Below are 26,732 nucleotides of genomic sequence, written 5' to 3' on the forward strand. Positions count from 1 at the left end.
TAAACCCTTTGAAGGTCAGGACCCCTGGACCAGTGATTTTTACTGAACAGCCATATCCTAGAGTACATTTTGGAAATTTGTGGGGGCATTTTTTGTTTTTGTTTTCCTCACAGTGATGAGTGAGGTTAGGGGTGCTATATAACCTGCAGTGGGCAGGATAAAACATTTCCCCAAAATCTGAATGACCATCAAATGTTCCACTGGGCACTGATGGAAGCAATCAAACTGTTTACATAATCATCTGAACCTAAGACTTAATTCTGTTGTAGATATGAACAACATTAATAAACTCTAACACTTCTATGAATTAAACTGCTATGTAAATTAAAGGAGGATTATTTTATGGGTTTTTTTTTTTGAAATTTGCCAAGAATTTCTGATGTTGCCACTTGATCATTACTAATGGCATTGTCACTCACCTTTTCTGAAATGCCAGTATAACATGCCTGTATCAGACTGCTGAAGCTGTGACATTCACACTGACTTTCCATACAAGTATCTGACTATTTCTTTATCTTTTAATATAATTGTGCCCAAGCATTTACATATTAAAAGGAACATTTTATTATAAGTTAATCTTTTTATATGTTTCATGTAACTCAGGATCTACTTCACTGGGTTGCTTTGAGGCTTAAATTAATTTGAGCTAATACATCACACATTCAGAATAGCATCTGACACAGAGAAAATGCTACAGTATGGTTGCTGTCACTACTACAGAAAAGTTGTTGAATATTCATTGACAAATATTTTAAATTATACTTGGAATATGTATTTAAGAAATCCTATGAGTTTATTTCTAGGCTTTATATTATAATAATCAGAACCATTTGAGTGTAACTAAATGATCCCAAGATGTGATAGAAAGTGCTTCAATTATTTCGGTCTAGAAGGATAAAGTGAGATAATTCTTATTATGATCAATTTTCCCTGAATGATTCACATTCTGTTGTGGTCTTCCTGGGGAGCAATAACACAATTTGACAACTTTGAGTTTGGTCTTTGCCTATAAAACAATTTTTCTATATGCAAGGCTAACAGGTCCAGAGGGAGAATGGTGACCATTAATCTCACTAATGCTGCTATACTTAATAATTTTGTCTTTTTTTTTGCAAGACAAATTACAATGTGAATGAAGTTTGCAATATATGACTCATTGACCATGTATTTTTTAGCTCTTACTCTCTCTCTTACTCTCTCTCTCTCTTTTTTTTTTGCTTTTTAGAGCCATACTTGTGCCACACGGAAGTTCCCAGGCTAGGGGTTGGATCCGAGCTGTAACTGCAGCTGCTGGCCTATATCACAGCCACAGCAATGCCAGATCCAAGCCATCTTCTGAACCTCCATCACAGCTCACAGTAATGCTGAATCCTTAACCCACTGAGCAAGGTCAAGGATCAAACCCATGTCCTCAGGGATACTAGTAGGGTTCATTACCACTGAGCCACAACAGGAGCTCCAGCCATTGCTCATTTTATGAATAGCCTTACTCTCTTTCAGGTTGTTAACACGGTTAATGACAACAATACTTACCGTGTTTTGAGCACTATGCCAGATAGTTCATATAATTTCTAATCCTTACACGTAGATGAACATTAGGTATTTTTATCCCTATTTTACAGAGGAGGAGACTACTTGGAAGGGTTATGTAACTTGTCCAAGGCCATATATAAAAGAAGTATTGATGCTGGGATCAAATTATAAAATCTGAATTCATTCCTTCAATATCATGCTGCTTCCTTAGTTAAAATCCAGGACACTTCATACTATATAGCCCATTGTTAAAGGACAAGGATTCTTTCTCTAAACTGGGGACCTGACTGTATCCTTCCTTAAGTGAGTCTGAACCATGGCTAAGTGTTCTCAGGGTATCACAAAAGTCATTTCAGTGTTTCTGTCTAGGCCATAGAATATAAGACAAAAGTACAGTGACCATAATCATTTCCTTTCTCTTGGAATCTGAACACACATGAGGGAAGGACGTTTTCAGAGGATTATCTGAACGTTCACTAGGACACTGCACTCTCCAGCCAGGCCTCTTTGGACTGTTTTAGAAATGAGAATATTAAATAATGCTATGCACACTGAGCAGTACTTGGTGTCTAATTTTTTTTTTCTTCATAAGGCACAGACCCTTCCAGTAGGTAGAAATTAGGAAATGAGCTGTGGGAGGCTTTCTATCCTTCATATTGAGAGGACCTTCTGTAGAGGCCCCCTATGGCACAGCTTTCCCAAGAGGTCCACCATTGTGCTGACATGTCATCTCCTCAGCTCTCAGGCGGTGGAGGGGTCTGAAGGCAGATACAGGTAATCACCTCAAACCATGTCCAGCCTCAGTCACTTACTTCAGAGTAACAGAGATATATAATCATTTCCTATGAAAATGAACTTTCTGTGGAAAAGGTTGGGAAACACTGATTGACAGAATTAACATCACAGTGTGATCAGGTTTATAAATGTACAAAGAGTTGGGCAACAATAACAATAATTTTTTATAGGTACCAGGCAACATTAAAGAAGAGTATCAGGCCTGGGAGCTCCTGTTGTGGCTCAGCCATAATAAACCCGACTAGTAACCATGAGGACACAGGTTTGACTCCTGACCCCGCTCAGTGAGGTAAAGATCCAGCATTGCACTGAGCTGCAGTATAAGCCATAGACACGGCTTGGATCTGTCATTGCTCTGGCTGTGGTGTAGGCCTGCAGCTGCAGCTCCAATTCAGCCCTTAGCCTGGGAACTTCCATATGCCATGGGTGCAGACCTAAGAAAGCCAAAAAAAAAAAAAAAAAAAAAAGTATATCAATTTAGTACAATATATGACTTGATGCATTTCTTTTGTCTGCTTGCCCAATGTTATTATCCTCTAGATGCTATACTTAACCTTGTTTTAAGCATTCCTTTAGAACAGATCATAAGTCTCTTTGAAATTATAATTCTTCTGTTCTTCTAGTCTGTTTCAAAAACTGATACCATTACAAATGTTGAACTTCACATACCCATTTTAGTGCTTACCAAAGATACTGATAAAGTATGTGCACAGAAATATGTCTGTGCCTACGTGCCTGTAAATACAAAGCAATGAGAATGAGAGTGATTTTATTTCAGAATTTACATGAGTATTTTTCTATCAAAGTGCTTACAGTAGGGACTCTACACTTTCTCATGTGATGCTGGACTATTTATAATAGAATGTCAGAGTTACAGGATACTTTGGAAATTATTGGGCCAATTTTTTCCCATTTTACACTTATAGAGGCTGAGAAGGAATGTATCCATAGTCATACAGTTAAGAAAGAAAGAATCAAGGTAGAAATCTCGTTCTCCCAATTCCCAGCCAAATTATTTCTAGTTAAAAATGTTACAGAATCTTCCATATATTTCAAAACTATCTTGCAAAAAGCATATGAACTTTAATCTTAACTCATAGCTATCAAGATACATGCATACACATAATTTCCTGAGTTTTTTAACCAGAGCTTTCCAACCAAGATGAATCCACAGTCCAAGGGGCTTACGGTGTAGCCAACCTAGTGATTTCTTCTGCCTTCAGTGTGGCCTCAACACCCAGACTGGCCATTTTAGAAGCTCCATCTGCTACATCTTATAAATATTATCATTTGCTATTATTAAAATTATAATTAATGAGGGAATTTACTGCAAGGACTCAACTTAAAAAACTTTAAAAATGTACAAAAGCATTGTCTTTCTTCTTGTCATAGCTAATGAAAACTATGATTCTTTTTATTATTTGAATTTGTAGCATTTTATTTAATTGCTATTAACTACTTGAGAAAAATGACAAAAAGTCACCAGTTTTAAGCAATTTGATTATGTGGTAAATCATGTAGTTTTCTACATGCTTCTTATTATCATTTGCTATTTTTGTCATGACCCAGGAAAGGTGGGGAAACACTGCTTTAGACTAAGTCTTAGCTCTGCTTTTTTCATCCTGACACCAACCTTTGTATCCGTGACTGCTAAATTAAACTGCATGTGTTCTGCTTCATCACTGATCTAAGATTTGTAAGGATACCAGGTAATTATTTATGTTGCTGGGGCACAGATATAGATTCTAGGGTTCCTTCAGTGAGTATCTTTTTAATAAATTAAAAGTTGAATGAAGGAAGGGAGTTCTCTCTGAGGTAACCTCCAAGAACAATACTATAGATTAATGCAATGATTTTCACAGCAGCAAGGGTTCTCTCTTCAATATTAAAACCCCACTGTATGTTCTTCATAGTTACACACCACTCAGTGTGGCAGGCAGAGTTCTAAGAGCCCTGTGATCACCTCCTGGTATTCCCTTTGTATAATCCCCCTCCTTGAGTGTGGGGAGATCTCTAACTTGCTTCTGACCAATAGAACAGGGCCAAGGTGAGGAACATTGCTACCTAGTTATGCTATGTTATATGGCAAAAGTGAAAGGGTGTTGCAGATGTAATTAAGGCCCTTACTAGGTTGACTTTTTTTTTTTTTTTGCTTTTTAGGGCCACACTCATAGCATGTGGAGGTTCCCAGGCTAGGGGTCAAACTGGAGCTACAGCTGCCAGCCTATACCACAGCCACAGCAACATCAGATCCGAGCTGAGTCTGCAACCTAAACCACAGCTCATGGAAGTGCTAGATCCTTAACCCACTGAGTAAGGCCAGGGATTGAACCCACAACCTCACAGGTTCCTAGTCAGATTCATTTCTGTTGCACCATGATGGGAACTCCTCAGATGACCTTTTTTTTTTTTTTTCTTTTTCTTTTCTTTTTTTTTTTTTCTTTCTTTTTTTTTTTTTTAATGGCCACATTGTGGCATATGGAAGTTCCTGGGCCAGGGACTGAATCTGAGCCACAATTGTAGCAACACCAGCTCCTTTAACCCATTATTCTGGGCAGGGAATCGAACTTGCACCTTTGTAGCAACCTGAGCCAGCGCACTAGGTTCGTAATCCACTGTGCCACAGCAGGAACTCCAAAAGCCATCTTTTTTTTTTTTTTTTTGCTGTGCCATCAGAATATGAAAGTTCTGGGACTGGGGAATCAAACCCGTGCCACAGCTGCTACCCAAGCTACACCAGCAACAATGTCAGATTTAATCTACTGCACCACCAAGAGAACTCTCAGTCGACTTTAAGTTAAATAAAATGGATAATACACTGATGGGCCTGAGAGAACCAAGAGGCTGTCTCTTTTTATTGCTGGCTGTGATGAAGCAAGCTGCCATAACTTCTGCAGTCACACAGAAATATTCTTCCAACAGCCCTAGGGAGCCTAGAAGTGGATCCTTCCCTAAGTGAGCCTCCAGCTGAGAAAGCAGCCCAGCTGATACCTTGGTTTCAGACTTGTGAGACCCTGAGCAGAAAAACCCAGCTAAGCCATGTCTGACTCTTGACCCACAGAAACTGTGGAATAATAGATGCATGCTGCTTTGAACCACTGAGTTGGTAATAATTTATAACACAGCAATAGAAAACATATACATATGCATGTATATATAAAGTAAGGCTTGTGAAAGCATGAAGCAAGTGCCTCAGGAAGTACAGCCCAAACCTCACCTGCACTTCCATGTCAGCTGGCTCCTCTAACAGATGTTGTAGTTGCTGTTTCTCTTGAGATAGCTGTTCTACAAGCTTCTCCTGGGCAGCCAGGCTCTGACTCAGTTCTTCAATTCTTCTGGATCAAAGAAAAAGAAAGAACAATAATTATGGTCATGATATTATTACTAACTTTATATTTCAGCCCATACCAAAGATAACATAGTCCAGTATGGTTTACCTTTTTTTTTTTTTTTTCTTTTTAGGGTCACAGGTGCAGCATATGGAAGTTCCCAGGCTAGGGGTCGAATTGGGGCTGGAGCTGTGGCCCTGCACCACAGCCACAGCAATACCAGATCTGAGCCTCACCCGTGACTTACGCCACAGCTCACAGCAATGCTGGATCCCTAACCCACTGAGCGAGGCCAGGGATTGAACCTGCATCCTCATGGACACTAGTTGGGTTCGTTCTTGCTGAGCCACAATGGGAACTCCCTGGTTTACCTTTCTGAGTCATTAAACTCTTTGATAGTTTTCTTCAGTAAGCCATGCATTTTCTGTCCCAGCCCCTAAAGATACACAGAAATAACTTTTTTGCTTACATCATCACAGGCTTATAGACCTGAAGCCAATCCATGGATCTGTAGACCATAAGCATAAAACTCTTGGAATAAAGGGCCAGAAATTGTGGGGGAGGGGGTCAGTTGTTATTGTTCCATTCAAAAAAAATTATTAGGTACCATTATGTATACAACTCAATTCTCACTACCAAGTAGTAGGAATACAGAGTTGGAAAAGACACAATCTGCTCTATAGAAACTTAAATTCTTTTGGAGTGTGTGTCAAGAATCTGGGGAATGGGGAGATACAGCTATATCAACAAATAACACTAGTAGAGTATAATAAATGGTACCATACCAGGGGTGTATACCAAATAGTACACTGAATGTTGCCATGGAGCTAAAGGAAGAAAGATAAAGAAGTAGTCGTTCATTTGACTTGGAGGAGTCTGGGAAAGCTCAGGAGAAGAAAGTTTGAAGACTGGGTTATTCCCCAGGCTCACAGGGAAGAGCTTAAATGAAGGAATGAAGGCATGAGTATACAAGATATATAGGGAAGAGTCACTGAAAGGTAAAAGGGGGAAAGGTTGGTGGGAAGAGACAATGCCTAGAGAAGAGGCTGGAAATTCAGTCTAGAATTCAGTTGTCCAAGACTGCATGCTGTGCTGATATATATATATATAAACCATGGGTTCAGGAATTCCCTCTGTGGTACGGCGGGTTAAGGATATGGTGTTGTTTCTGCAGTGGCTCAGGTCACTGCTGAGGCACAGATTCTAGCCCTGGTCTGGCATAGTGGGTTAAGGATCCGGCATTGCCATAGCTGTGGCATATAGGTTGAAGCTGTGGCTCCAATTTGATCCCTGGTCCCCGAGAACTTTCACATGCCACAGATTCAGCCAAAAACAAGACAAAACAAAACCCAAACAAAAAACCCAAACAATTGAAAACCCCCCACAGGTTCAAAATGGACAGTTATTCATCATCTATTATGTGCAAGGCATATCTTGCTAATTCTCTGTAAGTCTTAGAGTACTAGCGACACCTGTCCTCAGTAAATGTGCTGTACTAGATGAAATGTTTCCAATTCTGATTACTGTTCTTGTATAAGTGTATAAGAAGGGGATAGCACCTTGGGAGGAACAGTGTTTGGCAGAAAGGTGAGGGGTACCAGAAAGTCAAGTAGGAATCTCATAGACAAGTGATAAATTCATTTACAGTATGAGGATCAGCTAAGATTAGGGGAGGAGAAAGAATTTTTAAAAGTCTAAAACCATTAGACAAATGCAAGCTGTAACGGTAATTATAATGATAAACTTCCCCATGGTATCTTTGCTAGAACGTCTCTGCTTTTCTCAAGCCTCAAACCTCACTCATCCCTTTAACTCTCAGTCTCTACAGATGGTCTATTCTCCTACTTTACAAATATGTTCAAGACCATCTGATATGAAGTCCATCAATTTATTTGTCAGGTGTGTGTCTGTCCGCCTGCCTGCCTGTCTTTCTTTCTTCCTTTCTTTCCAAGCATTTATTGGAATACAGAGATGAGACAGAATCTCAGGGAATCTAGCAGGGAAGATCTGAGAGAAAATACAACACTACACAGAGAATTGTACAATAATGGATGTATATAAAACAAAAATACAAAGACAATTCTGCTCTCACAAAAGTAATGATTGATGCCTGAATGAGTTTTAAAGAATGAACAGGCATTCACCAGGAGGGGAAAAGACAGATATTTCCCATATAAGGAAGAGCACGAGCAAAATTCTGGAGACCTGACATAGCACTGTATGCTTCTGGAGACAGTGTGGCTTCAGGGTTTGGATTCCAGCAGTTCCTGGAGCCATGTTACATAACTCTCCAAATGCCAGTTTCTTCATTTTTAAAGTATGATAATTTCTAATTTATAAAGTCTAATAATCCCTATCTCATAGGATGATGAACTTAATGAAAGAATTCCACTTTATGGGAGACTTAACCAAGAATGCAAAATAGTCAGCTCAACTGTACAGTAACATCCAAACTAACCTTAGTCATGGCTATTACTACTAGTCTGGCATCAGTGAGGTGTGAAGGGGTCATGGTAGGGGATGAATCTGGGGGAAATCTGGGCTAACATCCTAACAGGCTTTGATGGCCACACCAAGAAGAATGGATCTTATCCATTAAAAATGTTGGAGAGCTTTTTAAATGGCTCTGCAATAACATGATCAGATTTGTGTCTCAAAAAGATCACACTGGTCTTGTGTGTACTCTGTGTGTGTTTTTCACCTATTCTGTTAAATGCCACTTAAGGTTTTTTAATACCACTACAGTGTCATGCATCTAAGACTAAATTGTTTGTCAGTTGGATAGTATTGAATTTTCCACTTCAAAATTGCTGATTGATTGAGATGGAATGGCAAGGGAAGGACCAGAAGTACAGAGAATAGTTAGGAAGTTCCTGTAGTAACCGAGACAGTACTGGCCTCAACAACTTGCACTTACCTTTATAAGAACATTCAAGTTCCTTATTATGGCAGCAAAGCCAGCACAGTCAGACCCCCTATTCCCAATACAGCAAACCTCTCACTAGTCTCCCCCAGACTCTCTGGTTATGTAGGACCAATTGTAGGTCTTGAAATATGCCCTTCCCTGTGTCTTTCCTCCATGCTGCCTCCTCCTGCAGAGAACACTGCCCCACCCCACCCAGTTCCTACACCATTTTTCCTAACTCCTATTCATACTTCAAAACTCATCTCAGATTTCACCTCCTCCGGGAAACCTTCAATGGCACCTTGTTCTTTTTTTTTTTTTTCTTTTTTTTTTTCCTTTTTTCTTTTTGGCACTTTGCTCTTTTAGTGTGGAATAGATGACAATCCTACATGTCCCAGAGTGTCCATGTTACTTCTACTAGAGAACTTATTAAAATTGTGTAACATGAATCTTTATAAGAGGAACTGAGTCTTTCATCTCTGTAACCTTCGAGCTTAGCTCAGTGTCTGGCATGTAGCAGGTGCTCAATAAATGTCAATAAGTGAATCATGTCTCCTGTTTGCCACCGTTTGACCGTGGTTCTACTTACTCTACTTTAGTTTCCTGACTGCCAATAAGTCAGTTCTGTTAGTGGATACCATTAAAGACACAACCCTAGAAATTCTCTGCTAGTGGGAACCATAAGTCTTGGAAATGGGGAAGGTCCACCATAAGTCCTTAAAAGAGATCAGTGCAGCTGCAATATTCTCTCACAGCTAGAGCTCCAAAGCACTTACTTGTCCTTCTGCGCCAGGGCCTCAGTGTACTGGTTGGGCCTGACCAGGTCTCCTGGCACATCTTCTCTGTCCTTGGTGACTCCCTTCAGTTTCTCTGAGAGCTCCAGGTTACACTCTTTCTCTGCTTCCACCAGAGCCGCCATCCGGGCGGCTTCATTTTTTGCTAGCCTGGATTCCTGCAAAAAGAATGAACACTATAAGGCCGCAAAGTCTCCCCTAGATGAGGAGTCCATAAGAGTTTAAGAAGGAAAGTGGGGAGGGAAAAGGTGAATGCTAGGGGGCAGAGCAGTAGGGAAATCGGTAAAAGAGGACCCCTAGCCATGGAACTGTGGAACCCCTACTCACCTCCTGCAGAAGCTGGATCTTATTCTCCAGGAGCTCGTAAACATGCTCCGTCTCCTGCTGCCTCTCCTCAAACTGGCGCCGGAGCTCAGCTTCATTATGGCTGTTGAGATTCTCCACATCAGCGCTAAAACCACAGAGCATTAGCCGGTCAGAGGCAGTCATATAATTTTCTTTTTTAATCTTTTCTGGGGCTGCACCCACGGCACGTGGAATTTCCCAGGCTAGGGGTCCAATCAGAGCTGTAGCTGCCTGCCTACCCCACAGCCACAGCAATGCTGGATCTGAGCCGTGTCTGCTGAATTAGCTAGTCAGAGGCAGTCATACAATTTTTATCTTTTCTGGGGCCATATCCACGGCATATGGAGGTTCCCAGGCTAGGGGTCCAATCAGAGCTGTAGCTGCCGGCCTACACCACAGCTCACAGCAATGCTGGATCCTTAACCCACTGAGCGAGGCCAGGGCTCGAACCCACAACTTCATGGTTCCTAGTCAGATTCGTTAACCACTGAGCCATGACGGGAACTCCCAGTCATATAATTTCACAAGTGGACCCATTAAGGTTGTTTCAGTGATTCAGAGACACATTGATGAGAAGAAAAATGAAGGATTTTTTTTTTTCCCTCTCCAATTATTTGGGGAACTGCTCTTTTCAACTTTGCAGGTAATCCTTTTAGGAACTCTGATTTTTGTTGCTTGTCAATCAGAAGATACTGCCTCCCTAAAGACTTCATTACCTACAGCTTCAAGAGGAGAATCTTTCATTGGAAAGGGAGATGGTCATCAAATTATTTAGAACTCAGCACCCATGTTCATTACCATCTGTCCCTGGACTCTTCCTTTCAGACTTCTCTCCCAGAGGGCCTTGCTAGTTTCCCCGCCTTTCATTTGAATTTAGTGTTCCTTCCATTTAGACTGCTAGAAAGGAGTATCCATTTGGACAGCCACAGAAAACCTCCTCTCCTGTATAGCCAGTAACCCACAGACCATCCTGAATCTAGGCTACCAACCCAGAGTTCTATCCAGTCTTCCCACGGTCCCATGCAGAAAGCAGATATTTAATATGTGAAAGCTCAGTGTTCTGGCCCAGCTTTGCTTCTCTGATGTCCCTAGGAATGAATATTCAAGCACTAGCATGAAGTGGGTAAGGTATCATCAGCTTATTTTTAGCTAACAACAGCTGCCCTTGGATATCTGAGGATTAGAAATTTGGGAGCAGTATCAGGTGCTGAATGATCTTAATTCCGGTTTGGTTTTAGTCCTGTTTTAAGCCATTTGTTGAGAACCATGGACTATCTTCTTGTTCTTAGGACAGAGAATAATACTTAACCTTTGTAGGCTCATGTAAATCAAAACTGCTCTATCCAAGCCCATATTTGGCCTAGGGGTTTGTATCCATAGTGACCAAGCGGAGCTTCCCTAAGGATTATAGGATTCCTTGATAGTGGACACTACTCAGCACTGTCCCAGAGAGTATACTTATCTTGAGTTCCCATGTCATTATATGGCCTTTGGGGTGGGGGTGGGGAGGTAGAAAGATCTTGGTGGTATAAGGAGCAAGTCAAGAGAATAACCTAAGACCCCCTAAATAGGCAGACCTCCAGAATGATCAACTTTTACTTTGACTCCATATTCTTTATAAATGCAATAGACAACAGCTAATTACAATATATTGAGATTGAAAGTTATACATTTTCTGCGTAACTAGGTTAGCCAGGAATGCCTGATTTAATAGGCAACAGCTGTTGTGAAGTTAGAAGAACCTTGAACTTGATGCTATGTGATGTGGCTCCGCTATTCATTTGACAAGGGTTTAAAACTCTGTATCTTAGTTTTCTCAATTCTAAAAATAGGATAATGCCACCTAATTCAAAGCCAAAATAACATGATTTCTTTTAAAAAGCACTATACAAATCTCAAAATTTGTAACTCAGTTATTATTATTTGTCTTCCTAAAATCTACTGGCTCACTTAATCTCTTAGTAAGTATTGAGTAATACCAGCACACTGTGTATATAGTTGAATCTGGTTTGAGTATTCTCATTTTGCTGGACTATCATTGTAAGTATCAAGAAATACAGTAGAGAGAGAAGGAATGCCAGATCAAATTGAATGTATCCTGATTCTAGGATGTAATCTGAAAATTATTTTTAATAACAACTTCAATAGTACTTATCATTTAAAACAAGTTTTTTTAAATTATAAAAACTATAAATTACAAAAGTAAGCATCCTAACAATACAAAAGCATATAAAGAAAAAAAATCAGGTCTTCTCCCCATCACAAACTCCAATTTCACTCCCTTGATACAGGCATGTTAAAGAGTGTATGTAGCCTGCAGGTTTTTTTTTTTTTCTATGCACATTCAAGCAAACACATGTACACATAGCCAGTTTGTCTTTACCTAAAGAGGTTTATGCTCTAAACATCATTCAGCACTTCTTCCCGTTACTAAGTCTATCAAGGACTTGCCACCAGGATAACAGCATAGAGATAGTTCATTCTTTTTAATGACTGCACAGTATTCCACAGTACATGTATATCAAACTGTCTTCACCCACTGCCCTATGAGAGAATTGTTTCTAGTTTTTTGCTGTTACAAATAATGATGCAGTGGATATCTTTACACATTTATCATTTCATACTCAGGCTTTTATTTATGAGGAAAAGATTCCTTCTAGGAATTATCTGATCAAAGGAAATGCTCATTTTTTACTTTGATAGGTAGCACCACATTCCAAAAATGTCACCACAACTCACACTCTCACTCAGTGAATACTATGAACAATATATGAGTGCCTATTTTTCCCCAACCTATGTCAGCCCTTGATGTTATTAGTAGATTATTGAATGGGAACTTCATAACCTTAGGACTAATGAAGTTGCTAATCTAAATCAATGTCTCCTAGACTAAGTATCAGACAGAGAGCCCAAGGGAAAGAAAGCACATTGTTTCACTTCCTGAATTGGACTTAATATTCAAATGTCAGAGTTAAGGTTAAGGAATTTGGTTCTAAATCTATGGCTCTCCAATGAGGTCCTGCTGTATAGCACAGGGAACCATATCTAATCACTTGTGATGGAACATGATGGAGGATAATATGAGAAAAAAGAATGTATGTATGTGTGTGTGTGTGTGTGTGTGTAAGTAACTGGGTCACTTTCCTGTACAGTAGAAAACTGACAGAACACTGTAAACTAACTATAATGGAAAAAAAATCATTAAAATAAAAAAAGACTGTATATATATATGTACGACTGGGTCACTCTGCTGTACAGCAGAAATTGATAGAACACTGTACATCAACAGAAAAAAAATCTTGATAAATAAACAAATAAATATTGCTATCAGGTAATGAGCCTAACTCTGGACAGGACCAAGAGTTCAACTAGTTCAAACTGCAACTCACCATGTTTTATCCAGATGCTGTTTCTTGCCCTGGAGTTCTCGTTTCAGGCTCTCTACTTCAACCTTCAGCTCGATGTTCTGAAAAGCACACAGACATTAATCATTCTTAACTCCATCCTGGAACCAGGTTCTTACTTGAATCTTGCCTTAGTTCACAGATTCTCAGCTCAGCTCAGCCCTCTTCATGGACCTTCAGATAAACAGGGAGTCAAATGGATCGGTAACCCAGTCAGAGATGGATGAACTGTGCAGCTTCAGAATTTTCCTGGAGCTGCCTATCTATCCCCCGAACCCATTTATCACCACTTTGGATGGTGAACACTGCCCAAGCCTGTTCAGTCTCTAAACACTAGAAGACAAAATGCATATGAAAATAATTTTTTCTTAATAATATAGGTCTTTCCCTGAAAACCAAATTGTTGTATATAGACCTGTATTTTAAACATACTTAGAGACCTAATCACTTAAAAAAATTGTGCTGTGAACATTTTTTAAAAAAACAGGCTGCCATTATCATCGAACTGGACTTTCAAAAATTGGGTTTGCTTAAGACGAAAGGGTGACTCTGATGGGTGAATCTATGAAGGGAACAATTTTTAAAATTTTTATTATTATTATTACTATTATTTTTGCTTTTGAGGGCTGCACCCATGGCATGGAAGTTCCTTGGCTAGGGGTCGAATTGGAGCCATAGCAACATGGGATCCCAGCTTCGTCTGTGACCTACACCTCAGCTCATGGCAACACCGGATAGCGGACCCACTGAGAAAGACGGGGGATGGAACCCGAATCCTCATGGATACTAGTTGGACTTGTAAACCACTGCGCCACAATGGAAACTCCCTGGGAACAATTAGTTTTTATTGAGGTGAAACAGCAACAAGATTTTGGCAAACAGGAAAAGGAAATAAAAACACCCCAAATGAAGTATGAACAAAAATTTGGTGAGATGTGCATTAAGTACCTGGTGAAGGTGAAGTAGCCTGGTGTGTGACGAGGAGTGAGAAATCATTATAGAAAGTTTACAACTAGTTTGTGAAAGTCATGTTAAGAGGTGAATGGTAATTGGTAGAGAACAGGAACTCATTAGGGAGCTTTAGGCAAAATATTTTCATAATCAGGTATGTGCTGAGGAAGGAACTTTAGGTCTGTGAAGATGGATGAGTTAGGAGGCAAGTGACCAGAACAGGGATAGGGATGGTGTGAGGCCAAAAAGGTACAAGGACAAAGACTCAAAAGACATTTCAGTGGTAGAATCCACAGGGCTTCCTTGTTTGTGGGAGATTCAGATTACACTACAGGGAAAAGCAAAAACAATGCTGAGATTTCTAACATGTGGGAGGGTACGCATCCTATTAACTAAAATAGGGAACAGAAAAAGCAGAGCAGGTTTGCAGGGGAACCTAAGGAGGCATCTATAAATACTGGTTCAGGGATTTACTTTGTTGGAGCTTAGAGCTGAGTGCACAGAGATTTCGGTCCCTGTCCTGATGGAGTTCATTACATAATATGAAGCAGGAAGAATTTTATGAATACTATGTTATGGACTTCATCACATGAGCCTCAGTTTTCTCACAGGTATAATGTGGTTGCTTTATTTTTTAATGATGATAATAATGTCTATTCCACAGGGGACTTTGTGCAGGTTAAATGAGATAATGTACGTAATACACCAAGAACACCTGGAACACTGCTTTGCACACAGCTGCTTAGCAACCTGCAACCACTTCTCCTTCATTCTCAGGCTAACTAGTGCCCTTCAGAGACCTCAGCCCCACCAGGGAAAAATCTTTAGATTTAAAAGGAGAAAAAAATGGAGGATTTACACTATTCAGGCTCTATCAGTTCTAAATAAGAAAATGAAGTCAATATTTGAATTAATTAGTAAAAGAGTCACAGATTTGAAGACTTTAGCATTTATCTATTTATCTGTTTTAAAGATAAGAAAATTTAAATTCAGATGGATTCCTCTAAAATAAAAGCAATAACTGAATCCAGCATTCCACTTTTGCTCCAGCATTTCAGCCAGAGACCTGCTCAGGAAACACTGCCATTTTTTGCCTGATTTAGTAAAATGTGGTGAATTATAAAATTAGGGAATGTGTTACATTTTTTTAACTCTTGAAAGAATACCGTGGAGGAAGTATAGAGGTTGAGAGCATAGACCCTGAAGGTGAAGAGAGGGCTTGTCACCTGTCCTCTCTAAATGCCTTGACCTCCTCATCTAGCAAGGGAGGATCATAATGGTACTTATAAGGATGTTAAAAGACTAAATGAAATGATACACAAAATGTATGCTGCACAGTTCCGGGTAAGCAGTAAGTATTTAAAAATTGTTCAGATGCTGGAGAGGGCGTAGAGAAAAGGAAACCCTCCTACCTTGCTGGTGGGAATTGAAATTGCTGCAGCCACTATCGAGAACAGTACGGCGGTTCCACAAAAAACTAAAAATAGAGCTAACATATGATCCAGAAATCCCACTCCTGGGAATATACCCAGAAAAGACAGACACTCTAATTAGAAAAGATACATGCACCCCAGCACTATTTACAATAGCCAAGATATGGAAACAACCTAAGTGTCCATTGACAGATGAATGGATAAAAAAGATGAAATGTATATCTATACACATAATGGAATATTACTTAGTGATTAAAAAAGGATGAAATAGTGCCATTTGCAGCAACATGGAAGGACCTAGAGATTATTATTCTGAGTGAAGTAATTCAAAGACAGTTATTATATGGTATCACTTACACATGGAATTTGAAAAAAAAATACAAATGAACTTATGTACAAAAAGAAAAACAGACTTACAGACATAGAAAACAAACTTATGGTTACTTAAGGGGAAGGGGAGGATAAATTAGGAGTATGTGATTAACAGATACACACCACTCTATAGAAAATAGATAAACAAAAAGGATTTACTGTATAGCACAGAGGACTATATTTAATATCTTGTAATAACCTATAGTAGAAAGGAATCTGAAAAAATGCATATATACATACTTTTTAGACACAAATATATGTAAGTATATATGTCTGAACCACTTTGCTGTACACATAAAACACAATATTGTAAATCAACATAGTTCAATTTTTTTAAAAAAAGTATTCACTATTATTACTTAAAAAAAAACCCAACAATTTACATTCTCTGATTAGGATAGCTGACGTTCTCAGCCTTAATCACATATTAAACTAATAATATGCCATAGAAAGGAAAGAAAATTATTATACCAAAGGTGGAGCATCCTAGACAACTGCACATATGTGCCCAACCTGAGCATCCTTACGTTAGCTTTATCCTGAGATAAATAAAAAAGAGAAATTAAAAGGGAGGAAAGAAAAAAAAGAATATCTCTAGCATTCTGCTTATTCCATCAAACAGACAATACAGTTTACAGAGTCTGAGACAGAACTGCCAAAACAGTTTCATTCCAACAGATTAGGTCTTAAATCTTTTAATCCATTGTTCAGATGGATCAAGGTAATTTCATGGGTGCTACAAAATCTACCAGGTGGAAATGCAAGGACATTCCAATTTACAGCATTAAATTCTAAACCTCTGCAACCTCCTTCTACACAAAAACCACTGCATAATTAATTACATTTCTCCATTCTTCATTAGTAAATATTCATATGTAAATTGTTAAATTCCAAGTATAGCTGACAGGGATCGGAAATTAATTGCATTTTCTTATCACCAAATCTTCTCAGCTCTTCGTCAGGTTATCTAAGGAAATGTATGTCCTCAAGAAAGGGTGGCTGGGGAGGAGAAAGCCTCTTTTTCTTTGTCCCCAGAGGAGTATTAACCCACCTAACTCAAGGAAAAATCTCAATGATGAAGGTGAAATTAAATGATAAGAAATACGATAAGCTTTCATTAACACCTAGAGCTAGAGGACTTGGCTAACCACAAGTTTACAGATTGACTGTGTTTAATCAGATTTTCTCCTTGCTGGTAGCTTGTTTTGTTTCATGAAACATCACTTGACCAGAATCTTAACACCAATTCACACTGAACACAGGATTCTCCTGAACTGATTTCCACTTTTGTGTTTACTGAGGTTCAATATAGAATTAGGTTAAAAGTGTGAACTGGAGATTGGCATTTACCCGCTGCCTCTACAAGGACTGAATTGTGAGCCGCTGCAGCTGACCTTCAACACCCCCTGAAAGGAGCTCAGGGTGGAGATCAGGAGGGAGGTTCTCTGGGCTCTAAGAAAACTGGCAGAACAGGTCTTCAGAGAGTTAGATATTTTCAGGAGATTTTATGAGCCCAATTCTTGCATCTCCTCATATCTAGAAAAGCACTAAAATCTTTCATGGTGACATCTGCTCCTTATGACTAGGACTAACCTTCTGGAGACTAGCAGCAACCTTCTGCAAAATGTGTGTTTGGTTGCATGTACCTTCGCCTTCACCAAAATCACTTATATTCTGATCTTCCCCCCCTACTTCTTTGGAGAGTTTTCCAGAGCTACCTACAATGCTACCTCCTGGGCTACAGTCCTCATTTTGCCCTAAGTAATGATTAACTCTCATCTTTTAGGTTGCGCATGTTTTTTTTTAAGTCGACCAAAGAAACTAGTAACCAACTACCTGCTTCCTTTCCAAGGATTCAATTTTTTAAGACCCTTTCTTTTTACTTGACATGCTATCTATACCTTTTTTTAATTCCAGCTTTGTTGAGATATCATTTACATACTGCACAGTGTAAGTGTAAAGCATACGGCATAATGACTTGACTTACAAACATCATGAAGTAAGTTTAGTGAAGATCCATCATCTCATATGAATACAAAATTAAAGAAACAGGATTTTTTTTTTTCAGGGCTATACCCACAGCATATGGAAGTTTCCAGGCTAGAGGTCAAATCGGAGTTGCAGCTGCCACCTTACACCACAGCCACAGCAATGTAGGATTCGAGCCACCACCACAGCCACAACAATGTAGGATCCGAGCCACGTCTGTAGCCTACACCACAGGTCATGGCAACACCAGATCCTTAACCCACTGAGGGATCTAATCCGCCTCCTCATGGATACTAGTCAGGTTCATTACTGCTGAGCCACAATGTGAACTCCCAATTGTAACTTTATAAATTGATCCACTGTTCATATAATCTACAATGTGGCTATCCTTTTTAAAAACAGAAATTTTCAAAAATTTTGTCCTACTAGAAGCTGTGACACAGCGAATCCTAAAAAACCTTTTTTAAAAATCAAAAGAGGAATTCTCCAGGTGGCCTAGCAGGGATAAAGATCCTGATTTGTCACTGCTGTGGCTTGAGCTGGCGCAGGTTCCATCCCTGGCCTGGGAATTTCTGAATGCCTTGAGCTAGGTGCCAAAACAAACCCAATCAAAAACAAACAAAAACCAACTCCCACCCAAGAACAAAAATAAACAAAAAGACAACCCCTGTCCCCAAGTCTCAGAATAGACCCCACCCTCACCATACCTTGAGGGCTTCTCTCCCAGAACCTGAGGCGGAGGTGGGGGGGGGGGAATGCCAGCTGTCCTGAAACTGTGCCCTGTCCTCATAGCACCTGGTCCAACTGCCATGGGACTCAAAGGAAGACCTGGGGGTCCTGCTATGGAAAGGACCCCACGTAGTCTGAGGCTTGGGTAGTGCTTCCCAGAGCCTTCCCAACTCTTCCTGAGAGCAGCTCCTCCACCAGGCCCCAGGGGTGGACACCCTGCTCCCACTGTGGCCCTCACCTCACCAGTCACATTGCTGAATGAAGGTATCAATGCCCAGAAAGGACAATTTGCCCCAAGTCACACAGCTAACAGTGATGGTGACAAGCATAAAGCTTTAGATCTTCCTGACTCCAAACTCCACACTCTTTCATTTACTGAAGCCTCTTAAAGACCAAGGTGTAGCCCAGGAGAAGGAAGCTGTCCAGAGAAACCTAGACCAGGAAGAGTATTAGGTAAGTGGTGACATCCACATTATGGCACTAAAGCTTTCTCAAAAGAAGAGGGTCTGCCTCTGGCTGGGTATATCAGGAGTGCGTGCCCCAACTGGTCTCCTGGTACCTGGTCCCACGGCTCAACTCCAGATCACCCAGCATCCAGTGCCATGTAGAAGAGCCCCAAAGCCTCTAGAGATTCACACAAAGTGCGAGGAGATCCCCTCTGTGACTCAGGTCAGCAGCCTCTCCCCACTGCCCAACCAGAAAGGAGACTCCAGTTGATTTAAGACTCTTCTCTTTGAGGAGATCTGGATGTAGAGCTCATTGCTCCCGCCTGCTCACCTCAGGGCCACTTTCTACCCAGCTGATTAGAATCTGGTCCCACATCCAAAAGTCTGAACTAAAATATACTCAGATTTTTTTGTGAAGAGTCAATTAGCTTCAGACTAAAGCTGTCTGCTGGTTCTCCAGTTCTGATACCTTAACCAGATGAAATTATAAAAAACTGCTTAGGAGTTCCCACTGTGGCTCAGTGGTAACAAACCCGATTAGAATCCATGAGGACATAGGCTCAATCCCTGGCTTTGCTCAATGCATTAAGGATCTGGCTTTGCTGTGAGCTGCAACGTAGGTTGCAGACACAGCTCGGATCCCACATTGCTGTGGCTGTGGCTAGGCCAGCAGCTACAGCTCCAGTTTGACCCCTTGCCTGGGAACTTCCATATGCCACACCTGTAGCCCTAAAAAGCCAATCAATCAATCGATAAAATAAACAACTGCTTATTATGGCAACAGTAAAAACAACAAAAATCAAAAGAGAAATGGTTTTGCTTGACCAATTAAAAAAAAAAACTTACTGTAAAATGTATCAATCCTTTCATCATTAGAGTAGAAGCATTATTACCCATTATATTAACGAGGTCAACAGTTTGCACAATGTTAGTGTCCTACTAACATTCCACAAGACACCTGGAGTGGGAGATGAAGAAGTTTAAATTGAAAAAGCATGGTCACAGCCAGGGAGCATTAAAGGCCCTGCTCTGACCCCTGCAGGGCTCTCTCCTCCACACTTATGCTCTTAGCGTAGAAAGCGACTTAACAGGTCTTGTGGGAAATAATAAAGACTTTAACATATATTTCTTTTTTTAAACTTTATTGAAATATAGTTGATTTACAACTATATTTGCGGAAATTACAACATTGTGTTAATTTCTGCTATTCAGAAAAGTGATTCAGTTACACATACATATACATATTCTTTTTCAAATTCTTTCCCACTATGGTTTGTCACAGGATATTGATGACAGTTCCCTGCTCTATAAAGTAGAACCCTGTTTATCCAATCTACATGTAACAGTTTGCCTCCACTAATCCCAGACTCCGGCCCCATCCCTCCTCTATGCTCCCTTCTCCCTTGGCAACCACAAGTCTGTTCTCTATGTTTGTGAATCTAAAATGTATTTCTTATGCTCAGTATGCTTGCAGTCTTGTTGAGAAGAGTAAAATTCCAAGGAATGGATTTAAAATGCTAAAGGTGATCACTGATGAGGAAGTTCAGATACACCCTAATCCATGGAAGGTTTAATATGTAAGACATACAAGGGTAGAAAAAGACCTCGAAGATGAGGAAATGTGTTATTAAGACAGAAATTTCCATACAATCCAAATGTACAATTGCTGTTTAGCTCACTTATTTTAAGCATAAATATATATTTTAAAATTTTTCTTTCTTCCTTTCCCTTTTTTTTTTGTCTTTTGTCTTTTTAGGGGCTGCTCCCACAGCATATGGAGGTTCCCAGGCTAGGGGTCGAATGGGAGCTGTAGCCACCAGCCTACACCACAGCCACAGCAACGCAGGATCTGAGCAAGCATAAATATTTAATATAGCAAAACTGTAGAATGGCTTTTAAAATTTCATCCATGGATTGATAAATAAACAAAATGTGGTATATCCAAACAGTGGAATGTTATTTGGCCATAAAAAGTAATGCTATATATTACATCATGAGTGAATCTTGAAAACATTATACCAAATTAAAGCAGTCACAAAACCCACAAAATTGTGTGATTCTATTTTTACAAAATGTCTAGAATTGGAAAATCCACAGAGAAATAGACTGGACTGCTGGTTGACTAGGGCTAAGGGGGGGATAGGGAATTGGCAGTGGTAGATACAGGTTGGGGGTAACTTTTTGGAGTGATAAAAATGTTCTCAAATTCATTGCTATGATATTTTCACAACTCTGGATATTCTAGAAACACTGATGTGTACATTAAATTGTATATTTTAAATGAGTGAGTTGTTTTGGTATGTGAATTTTATTTCAATTGTTATAAAAAATGTTTCAACAAGCCCGAAGAGGAGTTTCATTCGTGGCTCAGTGGAAATGAATCTGACTATCATCCATGAGGATGCAGATCTGATCCCTGGCCTCACTCAGTGGGTTAAATATCTGGCATTGCTGTGAACTGTGGTATAGGTCACAGCTGCGGCTTGGATCCCCAGTTGCTGTGGCTGTGGGATAGGCTGGCAGCTGTAGTCTGATTCGACCTCTAGCCTGAGAACTTATATATGCCACAGGTGTGGCCCTAGAAAGAAAAAAAAAAAAAAAGAAGAAATGGCTTTTAGTGAAAGAGATAAAGTAGGGCTTCGCAAGTGGCATGGTGTTTAATGAAGCTGAAGGGAGAACAAGGACCTGGCACATGGAAAGCCCGGGAATAGTGTGGAAAATCCAGTTAGGCTGGTGGAGTGTGATGGGAGATACAGCTGGATCGATAAGGTGAGGTCAAATTTGAGTTGACTCCATTCTCAAGCTGAGCTGTGTAAAATTTAATTGCTAGGCAATTAAAAACCATTAAAAGCTTTTTGATGGAAAGGAGTAAAATAATGTGAGATGTGCTTTAGGAAAAACTTAAATGGTGGAGACACTGAGGTTGGCAAGATGAGTTTTGAGACTCTTTACTCTGATCCTAATGAGAAGGAAGGAGTACCTTACCGGGTGGTAACCATGGGGGCTGGAGGTGGGGGGCAAGATTGGCAAGACATATTGAGATAGCCAGTGCTGATCTTTGTTAGAGATGCTTGAAGGCAGTGTATAGTTTTGCTCTTCAGTTCAGATATAATAATGATGTGCCTGTGTGCTAGACACTGTCCTCACTGTATGTGTGATGTGCAATATGTAATAATTCTTATCACTTAATTATACCACCATAAATTCCTAGGGCTTGGTTTTTTTTTAGGGCCACACTCATGGCATATGGAGGTTCCCAGGCTATGGGGCCAACTGGAGCTCAGCTAGTCGGTTTGTAACCTGCTGAGCCACAAAGGAAACTCCTAAAAGCCATTTGTTATGTCTCTGACTTTTCATAATATTCTTTTTGTATTTCAATGTTGATGCACCATATCATGTTTTGTCTATCAGTCTTTTTACTCTTTTTAATTAGACCTCCTTGGAACAAAGAAAAATGTGGGTATAGTGGAACTGGCCAGGTATGCTGGTTGTCAGCTTACGCCTTTCAGCCTTATGATGCTGGGACATGGGTTTCAGGACAGCAAACCTAGAAAGGCAAAAATCCCTTTCTGCCACTTACTAGCTGGCTGACTTTTTTTTTTTTATGTTACTTAGCCTCTTAGAACCTAATTTCCTCATCAGTAAAATAGGGTTAGAAATTACCTTGAGGGTTGTAGTGAGGGTAAATGAAAAATTTAAGTACCCTGATTCAAATACCTAGCAGCTGTGACTAACCTGAGGCCCTCAGTGTTTTGCACCTGTAGGTGTGGTAAATGCACTGAATCAGGAACAGACAGGTAAATGCAGCAGTGGAATGACTGTGTGTTTGTTGAAGAAAAAGGGGATTGGCTGACTAGTATCCATGAGGATGCAGGTTCAATTCCTGTCCTTGCTCAATGGATTAAGAATCTGGCATTGCCGTGAGCTGTGGTGTAGGTCACAGACGTGGCTCAGAACCCACATTGTCATGGCTGTGGTGTAGGCTGGCAGCTACAGCTTCAATTTGATCCCTAGCCCAGAACCTCCATGTGCCGAGGGTGCGCACCCCCCCCCCAAAAAAAAGGCAAAAAAAGGGCAGGGGGTGGGATTGGATAATCATGTGTAATTTTACCACAAAAAACTTTCTATTTGAAGCTTTTAGAAGACCTTCTCTGTTTTAAAGCGCAATGTTTCCTAAGAGGTATATTACTAACCCATTGAAAATAAGTTGTTAAACTAAGGCATGAAAAGGAAAAATAACTTGCCCCAGGGCAACTCAAGTCACCAGCCGACTTCCCCCGAATGCAGCTTAGATTTCCGGCCTCCTCTTCTGCCTCTCACCCTCTCCCACAAAAAGGCCAAATATTCTACTCCTGTGCTTAGTGTACTCTGGGAGGTACTAGTTAAGATCTCCAGAACTTAAAACGGTCATTTTAGAGAGAAAGGTGAGCATGGACCAAGCATTAAATAGTATTAAGAAATTATTTTTAAGTTTTTGGGGTACAATAAAAGCATTTCGGTTATGGTTAAAAACAAAGCCTCTCTTGGCTAAGGGCACATTCTAATCTCTTTCCAGATATAGTTCTGTGATGTCCGAGACCTGCTCTAAGGAGTGGGGAGGACAGAAACAGGTACATGGTCCCAGTACTCGGGGACAGGTACATAGGTTCTCTTTTTCTTCTTTTGAAAATTCTCATAATGAAAAGTTAAAAGGTGGAATTTTCATCATGAAAAGGTAGATGTCCATACTCTGTTTTTATTTTTTCATTTTCCCCTCTGGAATTTCCCAAACTATGGTCATAGATAGCAATGATGGTCTGGTGCCCTATAGCTGCTTCTTTCAGCCAGTGGACTTACATAAAAAAGCAGTGCTGAGCCTATCTCCTAACACTGAGGGATAAGAAAATAAACCTGTCCTGTAAACCTGGGGGACTCAGAATACAACTGGGGTCACAGGGGAGAAATAAAATTAGCAGAGAATTCTTTCAGAGCGGAATCAGCAAGCTCTCTCTCTCTTTTTTTTTTTTTTTTTTTTTTTTTTTTGGTCCTTTTAGGGCCCCACCTTCAGCATGTGGAAGTTCCCAGGCTGGGGTCAAATCTGAGCTGTAGTTGCTGGCCTACGCCACAGCCACAGCAACTCAGAATCTGAGCTGAGTCTGCGACCTACACCACAGCTCATGGCAACACAGGATCCTTAACCCACTGAGGCCAGGGATTGAATCTGCATCTTCATGGACACTAGTTAGATTTGTTCCTGCTACACCACAAGGGGAACTCCTGCAACTTTAACTGGACAGATTGAACTAACAAAAGCACAGGTCTCTCCCCTCCTCTCCCAACCTCCTCCAGTCTCCTTCAACTCTCACATTGCCTCACACTCTCTCTTCTCCTGCCTCCCTCCCCCTTGAACTGTACCTGTCTGGTCTGACCATGACATCACTCATTATCCAGCAGCTGTCTTTTCTGAAAACCAGAGTTCTGAGTGATGACGGTTTACGGCAAGACTCCTCTGGTCTTTGATAGTGCTACCCTCTTCACCTCTAAACGAAGGGCTGCTGCAGATGGAAGTCACATCAATGCCCTTGAATGCCACCAAGGCTTTGCCAGAGCTCAGCCCCTGATGCCTTCTCCTTCCTAAAACTGTTGTTCATTACGGTTTAGTTCAAACACCCAACCCCCTGCCCCCAACGCTGTGCTCCAGGAAACTTTCCCCAATCCCCCATTCAGAACTTAATAATTCATTTCTCTTCGCTCCCACTGAACTTTGTTTATAACTAAGGTAACTATAATTTAGCATCCATACTGCGACTCTTCTGAAAGTGGAAAGGCGCTGTCATAACTATACCAGGACAACAGGCAAAACCAGGACTGTCCAGAGTAAACCAGGACTCAGTCATCTGACACTTATCTCTAGGACAGAAGTCTCCTCGCTCTGCTTTGATTAGTTATTTAAAATGTCTGGCTCCGCTTCTAGGTTTTAATATCTGGAAAAGTACTTTGCCCTCAGTAGCTCTCAGTATATGTTTATAGAATAAATACTTTATCATGTCTTGAATTGCTAACTTACATTTTTGTTTTGGTATTTAATTTCACATGTGTGTGTGTTTCAACTAATCTTTAAGCAATTTGAGGACAGGGATTATGTCATATTTCATATCCCTCATAATTTGCTGCTGAGGGAAGAGCAGGCACTCAAAAAAAGAAAAAGAAGAAGAAGCTTGACAGCATACCAGCATCCATTCATTGATAACATCAGCAAGTAAACTATGTGTTGAAGATTAAAGCTTGCCAGAACCAAAGTGCTTTTCAGTGTGCTAAGAGGTGAATCAGGGTCAGTGGGTGAAGGAAATGGGTACTACACTTTTGTAAGAGAGGAGGAAACAAGCAAGGGGGAAGAGACTCTCCCATAGTAGAGTCTTTATTTGGAACGAAAATAAATATGGCCAGATTTTACTCTAAATCAATTCCGTAAACTAAAAGAAGTTATTTTTCGTTTTTGCTTTTTTGGGTCACACCTGCAGCATATGGAAGTTCCCAGGATAGGAGTCGAATTGAAGCTGCAGCTAACCAGCCTATGCCAGAGCCACAGCAACACGGATCCGAGCTGTATCTGTGATCTACATCACAGCTCACAGCAATGCCGAACCCTTAACCCACTGAGCGATGCCAGGGATCGAACCTTTGTCCTCTTGGATACTGGTTGGGTTTGTTACCACTGAGCCACAACAGGAACTCCCAAACTAAAAGAATTTGAAAGAAACAGGGGAGTTCCCGTCGTGGCGCAGTGGATAACGAATCCAACTAGGAACCATGAGGTTGCGGGTTCGGTCCCTGCCCTTGCTCAGTGGGTTAACGATTCGGCGTTGCCGTGAGCTGTGGTGTAGGTCGCAGACGCGGCTCGGATCCTGCGTTGCTGTGGCTCTGGCGTAGGCTGGCAGCTACAGCTCCGAATGGACCCCTAGCCTGGGAACCTCCATATGCCACGGGAGCGGCCCAAGAAATGGCAAAAAGACAAAATAAATAAATAAATAAAAATAAAAATAAAAAAATAAAAGAAAACAGTTTAACAGGAAGAAGAGTCTCAAAAATTTTGTAAGCAGATCCTCTTATAATTCCTGATTATTAACCCAAAGTGAAAAGTAACTCTTAGTGTATGGGTTATATTAAAAAAATATATTTTTCTTTTTAGAACTATATCCTTTCCAGAAAAAGTATAGTTCACAAATATTTTTTGTTCACAGTGAACTCTTTTCCAGACTTCTCTGACACCACTGGGGCAAATCCATAGCTCTATAAAACACAGTGAAGTACTGGGTATTTTTTTTTTTTAAATGAACGCTTCACGAATTTGAGTATCATCCTTGCGCAGGGGCCATGCTAATCTTCTCTGTAATCATTCCAATTTTAGTATATGTGCTGCCAAAGCGAGCACAGTACTGGGTACTTTCAAGAGGGGTTCTAGCTGTCCTGAACAAGGGACATGGGGTTGGACCCTACACAATCCCTAGAAACATATTTTATTAGCTTCCAAATGAGTTGTTTTGTAGATGAGATTTCTTTCCATTCACCTGGTTTTAAAGCAAAAATAGGCCCCTAAAGGGTCTAAGTATTTTGCTTTGTCATTAACTGTGTGACCTTAGACTAGTCAACCCCAGGGCTTTATGTTTTTATATAGTCAATTAATTTTTTTTTATTATTATTTTCCCACTGTACAGCAAGGGGGTCAGG

The 26,732-nt window shown here is 40.4% G+C and overlaps 1 protein-coding gene and 1 non-coding gene across 39 annotated transcripts in view; both read right to left on the reverse strand.

The window, feature by feature from the left end:
- The window catches only part of LOC100624559 (myomegalin), a 215,701-nt gene that overhangs the window by 99,019 nt on the left and 89,950 nt on the right, over positions 1 to 26,732 (reverse strand). For 26 of the 38 annotated variants that reach the window (XR_014844272.1, XM_085023138.1, XM_085023140.1 and 23 more), the window contains 4 exons: positions 13,091 to 13,167; positions 9,684 to 9,807; positions 9,339 to 9,514; positions 5,546 to 5,663 (listed from right to left, as the gene is read on the reverse strand). Coding sequence is in view for 37 of the 38 variants with exons in the window: in XM_085023138.1 (XP_084879264.1) it covers positions 5,546 to 5,663; positions 9,339 to 9,514; positions 9,684 to 9,807; positions 13,091 to 13,167 (495 nt within the window). In the remaining variant the exon portion in view is untranslated. The remainder of the gene's footprint in view (positions 1 to 5,545; positions 5,664 to 9,338; positions 9,515 to 9,683; positions 9,808 to 13,090; positions 13,168 to 26,732) is intronic. The other 12 variants (XM_021090682.2, XM_085023137.1, XM_085023136.1 and 9 more) reach the window with 1 other exon arrangement.
- On the reverse strand, positions 26,333 to 26,436 carry LOC146404148 (U6 spliceosomal RNA). Its single transcript, XR_014845050.1, has one exon. It is a non-coding gene; the product is annotated as a U6 spliceosomal RNA (small nuclear RNA).

This window comes from Sus scrofa, chromosome 4, assembly GCF_054392235.1.
Source record: "Sus scrofa isolate SSC_HxYL_T2T_F1_AM1 chromosome 4, Sscrofa_HxYL_maternal_Yorkshire_Landrace_v2.0, whole genome shotgun sequence".
Lineage (NCBI taxonomy): Eukaryota > Metazoa > Chordata > Mammalia > Artiodactyla > Suidae > Sus > Sus scrofa.